The sequence below is a fragment of the Chelon labrosus genome, assembly GCF_963514085.1.
Source record: "Chelon labrosus genome assembly, chromosome: 10".
NCBI lineage: Eukaryota > Metazoa > Chordata > Actinopteri > Mugiliformes > Mugilidae > Chelon > Chelon labrosus.
This window is the reverse complement of record NC_140360.1, coordinates 6,621,130-6,635,883: the sequence shown is the minus strand read 5'-3', so window position 1 is coordinate 6,635,883 and position 14,754 is coordinate 6,621,130. Positions and strand designations below refer to the sequence as shown.

Below are 14,754 nucleotides of genomic sequence, written 5' to 3'. Positions count from 1 at the left end.
TTCTGAAGTGTGCCCGGCTCGCTGTCCTTCACCCCCCACCCTCCTCCGCCGCCTCCTCCTCCTCCTCCTTCTGTTATGGAGATTTAAAGGAGCAGTGGGTGGCTAGGGCCAGACAGTGAGGTGAAAACAAAAACGCACAACCAGCGCCCCGTTTATTGCCCTTATATAGAATTGACAAGTGGCTGGGGTGCATCATTAGAATTACATTTTTAAGAAGCAATTAAGAGTGTGACGGCTGAGCACATGAACTCTCCACCAACCAAACAAAAGGGGACCTGAACAGAGAGCAGAAAAAGAAAGGAGAACCAAAAGAGATCAAAAAACAAACAAATAAAACTTACTGACATGTCAACAACAGCCACAATGGGCGAAATGGCAAACAGCGCTGTGGAGTTTTATCCCAAAGGGACTCGAGGCGGGGGCGGAGGAGGAAGGGCGGACGGCACCCACGCTGGGGGAGACTTTGCGGTCACGGTGCAGGAACTCAGGGAACTGATGGAGCTCAGAGGGAACGACGCCCTGCAGAAGATCCAGGAGAGCTACGGAGACACAGAGGGGCTCTGCCAGAGACTACAGTCCAGCACCACTGACGGTGAGCGGGCACTGATGGATGAATGGTTAAAAATGGAATGGAAGGATGAATAATAGAGGAGTCGATCGCTGAATGGGTGAATGGATGAGAGCGCGGATGTATGAATGTGCGGATGGAGGGAATGCGTGTGAAGGGGGAGCAGGGGTGAACGGGTTGATGGTTGGACGGGAGAAAGGATGCGACGGGTTGCATCGCGGAGACGAACTGGTATCAGCCGAATGAAGGCGCAAAGGGGCGGGTGAGAATGTACTCTTGGCTGGAGTCGGGGCATGGGTGCCTCCGTGTGACCGGCGCTGCTGCAAACTGCGTCCAAATCATCCGTCTTGATCACAAAATCACCATCAGTGAGATTTTTTTTTTTACACACAAGCAGACTGAATTCACCTCAGCTGGCAGTGCAGCACACCTCCGACACCTGAATGATGAACGGGACGAAATGAAAGCATTCGACTCGTGGAGCGTGACGTTGGGGCGTGAAAGGCGGGTTTTTGTTGGAGCTATCGGTGCGGGCGGCTTGATTGATGAATGAACGGGTGACGGGATTATGGCGGATGAATGATTGGAAAGCCGGTGGAGTAAATCAATAAATGGATTAATGGGGTAAAAGTGTACACCTGGTGGTTTAAGCACAGGTCCGGAAGTGAATCTCTTGTCAGTCGAGAGTTAAATGCAGAAAAGATCACCTTTATTTATCGTTGACCTCGTGAGTTAATCAAAATGACATATTTAAGCTACATGCTGTATATAGTGAACACACACCGCAGACTAATGCGAGTTAATCCGGCTGTGCATGAAGTCTGAAATTCTTTATACAGCTATGATTATTTGGGAGGCTACAGTTTTGAATTCTGTTATTTTGTCAATCCCATCCATGCCAACGAGGGTCGCTCGCCTAAAATAACTTTATTAGCACTTCTCTGTGCAGAAAACGGAGAACTACAACCGACAAAAATATGATTAACTGCATGATTATTGGAGAAGAATGAATTTGCATGAAATTAAAGACCAAAGAAAGTCCCCTAAACTCCAAAATAATCATTTCTTTAGGTTTACTTATATGAAAAATAGCCCAATTGTTGCAGTGCTGATAATAAAACGTGCCTCTTCAGATGGCCAGATTTAATTAATCTGATTCAATTAAAGGTGAATATGCTTTATTTTAAACTTATACGTATTTTAACATGACTTCTGCAGCTGCCTCATCTGCCTTCGTCTCTCAGAGAGAGAGAGAGAACAAGTCAATAAGATTACGCCGATCAAAGATTTATGCGCAGGGTAGTATTCAGGCCTTTGATTTCTTAAGTGTGTGTGCGTGCCTGTGTACACTCGCGTGCGTCCTAACAGGGGTGTGGTACCAACGCTACGCCCACTCCCTCAACTATAGTTCGTAACCTAGCAACGCAACGGCGGGGAGAGAAGTTGTTCCCGGAGAGTCGGGAAGACGTCGCGGAGAGATGGAGGTGCCGAGGGAACGACAAAAAAGGATGAATGGAGGACGAGGAGAGAAAGTGTGTGTGTGTGTGTCTGAGAGAAGTTTATGGTGTGTGTTTGGGTGTGTGTGCCAGAGAGAGAGAGAGAGAGAGAGAGACAGAAAGCGAGAGGGTTGGTGGGTGTTGAGTTACAGTAAGTCTGTGTTTAGTTTTGCTAATTTGATACTGTGAGCTGGTCAGGAATCAGTGCAGCAGGTCCCAACAAACATCTCTCTCTCTCTCTCTTTCACACACACACACACACACACACACACACACACACACACACACACTCATGTATCTGCAGACATCCCTACGAAGCGCAATTGGCAAACGACACAACACAAACACAGAAACTCTGCACTCCACGCTCTTGGATGGCCCTCCTCCTTTTTTTTATTTTAGCGTTCACTTTCACAAATCACAAACGGTGTCGTCTGACGTGACGAACCAGCCGAAGTGTTAACAAGGACGACGGAAGATGTTCCGAGTCTCACCTTGCGCACGTCTAATGTCATTACTAAAAAAAACGTGTGACTTACATCGTTCAGCTCTCAACTCGAGACATCTTCCGCTCCACATCTTTCTTTTTTTTTTTTTTTTTTGACACTACGACAAAAGCTGCCGTCGCTGTTTTGTATGATTACAATAAAACTTATCACAGTGCTGGAATGCGATGAGCCGGTCCATCAGATGGGATAATATGGGTTTGCACAGTGTTACACAGACACCGGTGGACGGGGGGACGGGGGACTGGCTCACCACTCACATACATATACATTATGATGCAGTTGATGCTGAACATCATTTGTAATACGATACGTAGAGCAGGGTGCGGGTTAAACCAATTCAGAATGGGATCTCTTCCTCTTCCTCTCTCACATACACAAACAGATATGGATCCTCCAGCACTGCAGCATGAGTCCCTTATATCCATGCTGAAGAGAGGAAAAGAGGAGGAGGAGGAGGAGGAGAAATTATGAGAAAAAAGAAAGATGGAGCGAGAGAAAATGTGTGTGTGTGTGAGCGCAGGGATGGGGTTGGGTGGTTGAGGGGTGAGGAGGGAAAGCTAGAACAGCTTGCCGCATTGTCAAGGACACATCAAGGGGAGATTGAGAGAGGGAGGAAGAAAAAAAAAAGAGGAAGAAGAGAGAGAGAGAGGCCGTGGCAGAAGATGAGGAAGAAGGGAAGAAACGAACGAAGGGATGGACGACGGAGGGAGCGAGCGAGGGAGGGACCGACGAAAAGAGGATACGGCTCGCTGCGATTACTCAGCATAAGGTCACCTGTTTTCTGTCTTCCCCCCTGCCTCGCCTTGGACTGAACCCTGTTGAGCGTCATATTGCTACACAACTCCTTCGGCGATGTCTTGGAGCTACACATGACTCCTTGCAGCAAGCACATTGGACCAGGATGTCTCCAACCACACACACACACACAGACAAACCAACACAAAGATAGTCACTGATCTCAGCCAACCACAGCATACAAATTGCAGCCCCCCCTCCTCCCCTCCTCCTCCTCTTTCTCCCCTCTCTCCCTTCCCTCCCTCCCTCCCCACCCAGGCAGCCAATCAAAAAAAAATAAAAAAAAATCAGCTCCAAACCTGCCACACTGGAGAAATGACATCACCTGTTGCTGGGCAGAAACCTGTTAGAGACAGGAAGCCCTGGACCTGATATCCTGGTCGCCATGGAAACTGAATCACTTAGGGGTGAGGTTGAAGGGGAGATGAGGGTGAAGATGGAGATGTTGCAGTGAGATTGAAGATGAGAGAGAGAGAGACAGAGAGGGAGGCGGGAAGAAGAAAGGAAACGTACTTAATCTGTTTTTTATTATTAGATATTTTACAGAACACAAAAAGTTTGGGCATCTGTTGTTTTATGATGATTTGTGTCCTCATCCTCTCATGTCTCAGGTCTCAGTGGGGATCCAGCAGACCTGGAGCGTAGATGCCAAACATATGGCCAAAATTTCATCCCCCCAAAGAAGGCCAAGACTTTCCTTGAGCTCGTGTGGGAGGCCTTGCAGGACGTCACGCTCATCATCCTGGAGGCCGCCGCCATCATCTCCCTGGGCCTCTCTTTCTACCAGCCCCCGGGAGAGGAAAGCGACTGTAAGGACCTGGGCACGGGGTCTTGGGGTCGGTGGTTTGAGGGTCATAGAGAGACCAGGTCTGAACATGCGTCCTGACCGATTGGATCACAAGTATCCCCGCCATAAGTGTTCTGGCATTAAAATGTGTCTGCACATGCATCCTGAGCCACCATTCTTTACTCTGTTCATGCAAATAAACACCAGCATCAGTTGGCGCAGTAGAATATTGTGGCAATGAACAGCGCTGTTTGTCCTGACAAGGGCATGTGGTGCAAATTGTGGAATACAATTAGTTGTTAATCCTTTAAAACCTTTAAATGTGTCGCCACGGTTTCTGAAAGCGGAGACGTTGCGCTTTACAGCCAATATGGGGTCATTATGGTAATTTCACTTCAGCCCTCTGCTATACTCGTATAACATGCAGTACATTGTAAATAAATGGCAGATATTGGACGTTCCAGGTATACAGGTAAAAACAGACAGGTAAAGACACTTAACTCACAGGACATTTTCTGAACTTTTTATAGTTAAAATAAGCAAACAAAACAGTCCAAACGGCCCTTTTGAGACTTAGAGATTTATCTCTCCTTGATGTGAGTTACTTTAGGGTTAGGGCTAGGGTTAGGGTTACCTCGCAAAACTCAGATTATAACCCGGATGCTGGAACCCCACTGTGGGATAAATTAAAGGATTATCTTATTTTATCTTATATGCAGAGTAATGTCACTGCTGTGCTGTTTGCAGCAGGTATATAGGTATGAAGACACTTGGCTCCTACTTTGCCTACAACAATATGAACACATCTCTTATAAACCACATGCCGATAAGTATTTTTACGAATGGAATTACACACAGCCTACTCAAATTCATCAATTTCGCATTCTTGTTTGGATATATTTATCATTTACTTCATTAGGGACATTTTAAAAGGCTCCCATTATAATCCCTTCTGTACTTTTCACCATTTGTGGCAATAATTTAAATTAGCGGTTGTGTGTGTTGTGTTTTGTTTTGTTTTTTCTTATTGAAAATCGACAAAACTGTGTCAAGACGGCGTAAGGCCAGGACGCATGTGTGTTCACACTGCTAACGTGGTCACAAGTGGCCCAGACCACGTCTAAATGTGGTCAGAGCGACCTTATCTCAAATGTCTCATGTATTTATCTTGGTTGCGTTCACCCTCTGTTTTTAAAGCGTGAAACTGAGATCAAGTCTGAGTCGGGGTTGGCGGGAAATGCATGTGGAGACGCGTTTTAATGCCAAGTGTGAACACAGGCACTGAAAGTTGTCCGCTTGTGATCGGATCGCCCAGGTTGGAAGTTAATACCAGGGGTGAAGAGGGCTCTTAGAGGAGTGAGTAGCATGACAGATAATCATCAGCGTACAGTATCAGGAAAGGATATTAGGAATGTGACAGGAAGGAAGCTGAAAGAAATAAGACATTGAACGAATAAAAGGGAGCAGGTTTTGCGCAGCATCAGTGTTGCAAGTACATTGTTAAGGTGATTCAAGCAGAAAGGGGTCATAATTTTTTTTTTTTTTTAAATCCATTCAAAACCAATCAGCTACTCAAGACCAAAATATTTGGACCTTGAGTCATAAAAACACTATGGAGTCAGTTAAGCAAGAGTAAGAGCTAAATGAACAGAAATTTGCTACCATCATTAGCTGCGGGTCAAATCGATCCAACTAAGGCTGTAGTAGCAAAGATCCAGCGTATTTTAGTGAAAAAAATAGATTTAATTACCAATGAAATCATTTAAATTTGGCAACTCTTAAATGCTACAACATAGTGCAAGTTAAAAATGGAGAGGCAACATATGATTCATGGGCACTGAATTCACTCTAGGTGCTTTAGATGCAGCCCTTGTCCCTCAAGTATAAGTCTTACTTTAGAAGTAACGTACCATGTTAACACTTTGTTCACGTTCTTGTCTTTTGGAGTATACTGAAACAACAGTTAAAACAGACGCCGAAAGTGAAACGGTTCACCAAAGTAAAGCAGCTGTGTAGGGCAGTTTAAAGGGGTCATGGTAGAGTGGTTTTACATGTGGGGGCGTTGTTGTTCTGTCTAAAACCTCTAAAACCTGTTGTGCAAAATAAGTGCTTGTGGTCGTGACCCATTTCCCTTTACTGGTGGGTGAAGGATGACGAACACCACCTCTAGGCAGACACTGCAGTCCTTTAACTTCAACCACATTGTTTGTTTGTGCTTATGCATAAATGTTTTACTGTAACTCCCCTTCCCCCATTCCCCCTCCCCCAACCCTACCCCTAGTATGCGGAAACGTGTCAGGGGGCGCGGAGGACGAAGGCGAGGCCGACACTGGCTGGATTGAGGGTGCGGCCATCTTGCTGTCTGTTGTGTGCGTCGTCCTGGTGACGGCGTTCAATGACTGGTCCAAAGAGAAGCAGTTCCGGGGTCTGCAGAGTCGGATCGAGCAGGAGCAGAAGTTCACTGTCGTGCGGAAAGGAAACGTCATCCAGATACCTGTAGCTGACATGGTCGTGGGGGACATGGCTCAGGTCAAATACGGTAAGGAGACCGTCCAAAATCAGTTTGAGTTTGTCATATCAAATGATAAATTGTGCAAACTAGTGAAGCAAACCTGATCAACAGAGATGGCGAATGTTTATGTTTGAGACCTCTAATTTTCTTGAAGGGCTAGGGATTAGCCTAGTTTAGCTTAAAGCCTCGAGATTCTAGAGCAGGGGTGTCAAACCGGCCCACTAGAGGGTCCAATCTGGCATGCGGGATGAATTTGCAAAGTGCGAAAATTACATTTGAGGCATTAACGGCAAGTTTTCAGTAAAAGTAACTGCTATTCGTAACCTGTCCACTAGGGATCACACTGCTTTAGTAAGAGCTGTGGACACAACGCAACACTGAGACACAGAACTAAACAGCAGAGGGCAGCAATGAGCCAAAATTTAATTCGCAAAGAAAATTGTTAATCTTAAGCGATTTGCAATTGTTCTTATAAAAGGATAGTTCATTAAATGCAAACGTTTTCATAACGTACTTCTTTGCACTAACCCAAAGGAAGATCTTTGGCGTTATTTGTAGGCCATTATGCTATTACGTTTCTGGTCCGTCCCGCTTGAGATCAAATTTGGGGCTGAATGTGGCCCCTGAACTGAAATGTGTTTGACACCCCTGCTCTGGAGGAAAGAAGAGACCGTGTTGCAATCGAATCACACCGGCCGTGATGCCAAAGCTTTCTTGGCCCACACCCACCTGCACTCGGCCATGATTTTGGTTTTAGTTGTAAAGTTATCCGACTGCACCTCGGTCTGTGGTACTTACAAGTGCCTTTGTGGTAATTTGGCAGCGATGATATCTATACCCACAGAGACGAACAACAGACTCCCAAGGTGAAATTAATACAAGCTACGCTGTTTATGCTGGTTAACAGCTAGCCTGACTCTCTCGAAAGGTTACAAGCTAGTTGTCTTCCCACTTCATGCTAAGCTAAGCTAATTGCTTCGTGGCAGAATAGCACACTGTCAGAAGAGTGGTGTTGATCTTCTTAGCCTGTTAGCCATCATGTCGACTATTCTATTAATGCATGCGCTGACACGTAATGAACTAAAGCAGACATGTATATAAATATAAAAGGTGGATCTAACACTGATTCGTGTGCATGTATCTTTCAGGGGACCTGCTGCCAGCTGATGGTATATTGGTCCAAGCTAACGATCTGAAGATAGATGAAAGCTCTCTCACAGGAGAGTCAGACCACGTACGCAAGTCTGTGGATAAGGACCCCATGCTGCTCTCAGGTTTGTTTTCACACGTTAGATTCTTTTGAACTCACCCTGGTACTACTTGGATGACATCATGTCAAGTCAATTTAATTTACATAGCCCATTATTTAAACAATCGCCTCAGACGGCTTTGCAAACTGTGCAGCATACAGTGTTCCCTTGGAGTGAGAGACCATTGAGGCCGTCGAGTCATGGGACCACACCCCATCTTCTCCCTCAGACTTTGTATGCACAGATAAGACATACGAACTCCTGTCAAAGTGCTCCTACTGTAAGTGTCTCAAGGACACACACACACACACTGTTGCAGCTGGTTTAAAATCCTTAATGGAGTAGTGTGTGGGATTTAGTGGCATCTAGTGGTGAGGTTGCAGATTGCAAAGCTTCTCCATCATCCTCCTCCTTTATGGGTGTGGAGGGTAAAAAATGTAATTCAGTTTTATTTATATAACGTCAGTAACAATAGAAATAGTCTCAAGCCGCCTTACAGAACCCAACCTGAAACCCCAAGAGCAAGCACTGAGGAAAAGTGGAAAAAGGAAGGAAGATAATCATTCATCTCACTAAAGCATACATGCAGGAACTAATCGTGACACAAGCACGATAAATAAGACATAGAGAGTTAAGAAAATGAGAGTTTGAAAATGAATATAAACCAGTTCCTAGGAACATAAAAACTGTTCGTGACAATAGTAGTAGTACTTAGCTGCTGTAATAATTGAATATAAGCAGCATCATAGGCAGGTTGGAGCTTTATGCATTCAGTTAGAAGTGGATCAAAGCCATGAAGACTAAGCAGGTTGATGAGACCAGGACCACAAATGAGCAGAATGCATCTCCACAGGTCAGAAACACACAGCTCCAGGTCAGAGACACTCACAAGAAGGTAGGAGAAGGGGGGGAGGGACACAGTACATAGTAGTAGCACACAAATGCATGAGTAGTAAGAGAGAAGAAATTAGATGAGAACATTAGAGGATAGGCGCTCGGTGCGTGAGAGACGAAAGTAGAGGACATGTGCTCTGTGCATCGTCTCCCAGCAGCCTAGGCCTATAGCAGCATAGCTAAGAGATGGTTCAGTGTCACCTGAGCCAGCTCCAAACTATAAGGTTTATCAAAAAGCAAAGTCTTGAGAGTTTCAACAGCTCAGAGCCTAACCCCAAACATTAATTAACTCGCAGCCAAGAAAAGAAATGTGGCTCAGAGAAAGTAAACTAGTTTCTGTTGTTTGTTTTTGCACTTTTTCCTGAAATGACGTCACCATTTTTAATTTAAAAGATCGCAGTTTAGCTGTTTAAATTCATATTCCTGATTTAAACATAGTCAAGTTAGACTGTTCAATAAATTCAGTTTGGCCTCGCAATATAGACGGTGTTTTAAATTTTGGCCCCTTCTGTGATTAATTTCGACACCCCTGCTTTAGAGAGTGGCTAAACCTTTTGGCTTTCCCTGATTAGCATATATATATATAAGAGATAAATTCTCAGCAGAGGACACTGGTCATATTTTCTTTTAAGCCGTATGCTGCCATTTACACCAGGGTCTGATATCACACGCCCTTCCACCCTTTCCATCGAGGTGCAAACATGATTATTGCAGAGCACAGCTCTTCAGCACGAGTGTACTCCTTTGAAGGAGGCCGTCCTCCACGCTTGTGTGTTGTCTGTTGACTGCAAGCGTTGTCAAAGCCATATCGCTGTGTTTTTGTTTATTGATATCGTCCAAAAATGGAAACTTGTTGAAGGTTAAAGCAGAAGCCTTGTAGTTGTAAGCTGCTTTGGATTTACCACCACGGTAGCTGCTAAAAGAAAAAAGATTCAATTTGTCATACAAGCCATAACAATATGTGTAAGCCAATTTAAGGCAATACTCGAATGTAGTATGTTGTTGTAAAATTGACTTATTATTATTATTATTCATGGTGAAGTGATAATAAAAGCCTAATAAGTTATGCATTCAAACCATAGACTGTATAAAGATGGACGGCGGAGCTGCTCCTCAAAAGTGAAGCCAAAGCAAGTAGAGCTCCCCCTGGTGGCTGGCTGCAGTATAGGTCATAAGCTCCACCCCCTCCGTGTTAGTGGGCGGGACTTGGGCCAAACTAAAACACTAAAATACACATTTCAGTCTTTTTAGGTAGTTAATATAATGTTGATGCATGTTCAAATGTGAATCTTTTTTGGATACGTTTCATTTTAGTTTTTAGTTTTTGACGCTATAGAAACAGGATACCAGTTGCCATGCCAACCACTCCTTAAAGCGGTCCCGTGGGGCCGGGAGAGTTGTACAAAAATTCTTTTTTAAATAAATACAGTGTATAATCCAACATTTCCTTGTAATTGGAGGTTTGAGCAGAGCGCAGTAATAATTATACAAAAACGCGAGTGAGTCAAGGAAGTGGAGACACATTGTCCATATTTATATACAGTCTATGCTTCAAACAGCTGACAGTTTTATGGCCCTTGTCCTTCTTGTATTTCAGTTTTTAACCTGGATTATGCAATTAACGTTTTTTTTTTATATTTGTTGAATATTACAGTTTGCTCTGTGTAATGTACACCGATCAGCCACAACATCATGACCACTGACAGGAGAAATAAATAACATTGACCGTCTTGTGACAGTTCAATGTTCTGCTGGGAAACTTTTGGACCTGGCATTCATTGGTGTGGATGTTACTTAGACATGTAGCACCCACCTAGACCAGACCAGGTACCCCCCCCCCCCCCCCCACCCCATAGCAATTACACTCCTTGATGGCAGCAGCCATCCCCAGCAGGATGCAGCCTGCACACAATGGCACTCACACAAAAACATGAAGAACATCACAAGGTGTTGACCTGGCCTCCAAATTCACCTGATCCCAAACTGATCAAGTATCTGTGGGATGATCCACAGAGGCCCCTCCCCTCAAAGTCCCCCCACTAACAACATCCTGTTACCAGACACCACAGGACACCCTCAGAAGGCCCATGTCTGTTCTCTGATGAGTCACAACTGTTTTGGAGACAGAAGTGAAACCCACACAATATTAGGAAGATGGTGATAATGTGTTGCCTGATCGGTGTATGTGGCTTTGTTAACAGTAGACTTGTCAATGTTTGCAAATGGTCATGTGGTTCCAACACAGCGCTGTTCATCTCAACACTATCTGAGCGAGGTTGTGGTTGCTAGGTTTAGTGAAACCACAAGACAATAATATATCCTGGGTATGCGGAACTGGCTTTGTAGTACAGGCCTCTGGTAAACTGTCTCTCAGCTAAACACCAAATGGTAGACATTCAGGGCTAAGACTAATGTGGAAAATCTTCATTTTGGTAAATATTTGGTGGTGACCAAAAGTGAATATTGGAAAAACCAAATGTGGAGAGTGTAAAGGAGATCAGAACCAGGACTCAGTGCTTTATTTACTGTGTTATTTTAGAGCTAGCATCAGGCAAGAAAGACGTTGCATATCCCGGTTATGCTATTTATTATTCATAACAGTTTGGCAAATCTCCACAATACTGCATTTTTCAATATTTATGGGTCACTAAGTCAAGTCTCCTCACCCTTTTGCCTTCAGGATCCATGTTATAAAACTCCGGCTGAGCCAGCACTCGTCTCGAGAACAGCTCAGACTATCTGTCATGTGTTTTTTCCGTTAAGAGAGTACGAGTATCTCAAGATCCATGCGACCATGTGAGAGTGCCGCTTCGCAGGAGCCGCTCATCTCCTACTTTAATCTGAACTATTGATTTGTTTGGATCTCTAAAGGTACTCATGTGATGGAGGGATCTGGGAGGATGTTGGTGACGGCTGTGGGCGTCAACTCCCAGACGGGCATCATCTTCACCTTGCTGGGCGCTGGAGAAATGGAGGAAGAAGGGAAGGAGAAGAAAGGTAAGGTGACCCGACTGGGAAAAACAACAAAAAAAACACAAAATCTACAAAAAATGAGAGAAAGACGTTGATATATTACTTAAGAATTTAGATTATTTTTATCTGTTTATAGAGGAAGATGATCAAACTGAATATTTAGTTACAGAGGAAGGAAGTAAACAGATGCTTGACCCCACCCTGAATCTCCACCGTCTCCCTGGATGAATATTTTAAACTGTTTTCCAAGTTCAAGTTAATATGTACTCACACTCATGGATGGATTAACAGGCCTCTGTTTGTCAGAAATGACCACAAAAAGGTGTAAACCGCAAACAAAATCACCACTGAAGGATAGAAAGGAACCAAAATTACCACAAAGAGACAAAAAAATAATGATAAAAACACAAAACCAGCTACGACTGATGCAAAAATGACCACAAACGCACGCAAAACTACTGCAAAATGCAAGTTTAGGGGGGTAAAAGTTAGTTAGATAGTTATATGAACATCTCACTGTCTCACGGCGGATGTAAAGCAAACATAAGAATGATCAGAGAGATATGATTAAAAAAAGAAAAGCAGGGCAACCACAAAGACACGCAAAGACACAGAGCCGCTGTTTGTTTTTATGTCGTCTTCATTCTGGGGGTCTTACTTATATGGTGGGGAAACAATGGCCTCCGGTGTAATTGTTTCATAATCCATCCATGCTCACACACTGCATGCATGTGCTGCTGTATGCATGCAGTGTGTGTGTGTGTGTGTGTGTGTGTGTGTGTGTAGAGTTAGCTGGGTGCCTAACTGATTTCAGATTAGAGCTTCAACAGGAAATACACCAAGTTTAACATCATAGATAATTTAGCCCACATCCTCTCCATCCCTCTTCCCTCTCCGTTATCCCCAGCCCCCTTTGCCACTGGTGGTTTCACGTTCTCATGTCTCCTCTCGGCCCGTCCATCCTCATCCTCTTACTCTCCCGCATTTGTTTGCAACACTCTCTGTTAACTCTTTCACTTTCCTTTTCCTGCCACGTCTCTCCCCGTGTTTCTCCTTCCTTTGCTTAACCCGACATAGATAGAGATAGAGAGAGAGAGACTGCAGATTGAATCAATTATTGAGAGAGCAGGGGGATGGCAAGGGAGCCGGAGAGATTCAGGGGAAGAGTGTTGGTTGGTCAACGCACGAAGCATTAGCCGAGCTTAGCCCAGCAATCAGAGCGGGGCTGCAGACGACAGAAGCTAGACATTACTTCAGGGAAGCACTCACAGTTAGTTTCATTACGAGTGCACTCTTGCATACCTCCAACCTGGATGGGGAGTGCGTGCGGCATCGTCCTGGTGTTCTGAAACGAACCGCAATTGTGCTCATTTTTTGTGAAAGAAATACCCTCGCCGACTTGTTGTTCTCTCCTTCTGTTCCTTTCAAAGCCGTGTCCTCGGGTGTTTTGCACTCGGCGCGGCGGCCCTCTGTGGGCTGGATCGTTCACATCAGACAGTCATTTACTGGAGTTGATGCATTATACATTAAGACTTCCACAAATGCCATAACTTGTTAGCTCTTCCTCGTGCGGCGCGCGTTCGCTGTGGGACTGTTTACTTTCTATTTAATCTTCCGTCTCTGCTTTTCAAATCAAGGCTGTGTTCAAATCATTTTTATTCATTCTACAAAGTCATCTCAACAACTTTTTGTTGAGAGTCAGTGGGTACATTTCACGACTTGAATTTCGTCATTTTTCACTTTTTGCTCTCTTTTGTTTTTTTCCCCCCTTTTTTGCCAAATTCCCCCTCCCCCCCGAAACCTTCCTTCCTCACACATTCCCCAAACAGAGGACAGTACTCAGTTGCTCATCCCCACAGATGCCAGTCACAGCACAGTCACCAATGGTATGTGAGCGTAAAGATGTGTGCCCACTCCTTCCCTCAGCCAATGAATGGACCCCACAGTGTACACAGTGCAGTGATAGTGACCTATGAGGGACTCTCAGTCTCTTAGACCCGATGTATGATGAAGTGTCTACCTTTACTGCTCTTCCCTTTGGTAGTAGTGTTTTCTGTGTGGCGTCCTGTTCCCGGAAGTTCATTGCTGTCCCGACGTCGGAAAATATCATGGCTGTTTCATAAACCCCTTTCTACTCCTTGACCTTCTGTTATTTCTCTCAGGAAAACAACCTGATGGGGCGGTGGAGAACAATCAGAACAAAGGTAAAGGCTTATGCATGCAGCGGTGAAGAAAGGTTCAAGTTTTTTAGTTTTTCTTTTTTAATATTTGTGTGGTTTTGTTTTTTTTTCAGCCAAGAAGCAGGATGGGGGTGTTGCCATGGAGATGCAACCCCTGAAGAGCGCAGAGGGAGGCGAGGTGGAGGACAGGGAGAAGAAGAAGACCAACGTCCCAAAGAAGGAGAAGAGCGTGTTGCAGGGCAAACTCACCAAACTAGCCGTTCAGATCGGCAAAGCAGGTACGAGAGCTGTCGTCTCTGAGCTGGTTCCGCTCAGGTGCTGCCTTTAGCGTGTTGTTTTGTGAGGAGTATACGACACTCGATGTAGATTTTGCAGCCGTCGGTGCAACTGAGCGTGCGGCACATTTCTTTCTCAGCACAAAAAAAATATGGGAGTGCAGAGTTTCCCACAAGATTTTGCGAGACCCTGGCGATTGTTCTGTTTTTTGCTCTGTGATGATACTATCCCAGCTATTAAAAACAAGTATTAGCGAATTCAACCATACCAGCAAGCTCTTCTAAAGTTAAAGGGGAACTACTGAAATAAGGTCCTGTTACAACCTGGACCTTATTTCTGGCATAAAATACGATCGTTTACTCACCCACATATATTGGATCAGATATAGTGGGAGTGACTGGGGCACCGAGGCAGCCTCTAAATAACACATTATCTGCCTCGAAACTCGTTCATTTCACCAATATTTTGTTATGATACGCTAGTGCTATTTTCCGTTGAGTCCAGAGTTACCTGT

The 14,754-nt window shown here is 44.6% G+C and overlaps 1 protein-coding gene across 2 annotated transcripts in view; it reads left to right on the top strand.

The window, feature by feature from the left end:
- Positions 1-345: 345 nt before the first annotated feature.
- Positions 346-14,754, top strand: part of atp2b3b (ATPase plasma membrane Ca2+ transporting 3b) — a gene marked incomplete at both ends in the record, with an annotated part of 39,176 nt that continues 24,767 nt past the window's right edge. The window contains 8 exons of one of the 2 annotated variants that reach the window (XM_084552908.1): positions 346-592; positions 3,980-4,177; positions 6,437-6,694; positions 7,816-7,941; positions 11,683-11,808; positions 13,614-13,670; positions 13,947-13,988; positions 14,078-14,242. In XM_084552908.1, coding sequence (XP_084409034.1) covers positions 346-592; positions 3,980-4,177; positions 6,437-6,694; positions 7,816-7,941; positions 11,683-11,808; positions 13,614-13,670; positions 13,947-13,988; positions 14,078-14,242 — 1,219 coding nt within the window. The remainder of the gene's footprint in view (positions 593-3,979; positions 4,178-6,436; positions 6,695-7,815; positions 7,942-11,682; positions 11,809-13,613; positions 13,671-13,946; positions 13,989-14,077; positions 14,243-14,754) is intronic. The other variant, XM_084552909.1, reaches the window with a different exon arrangement.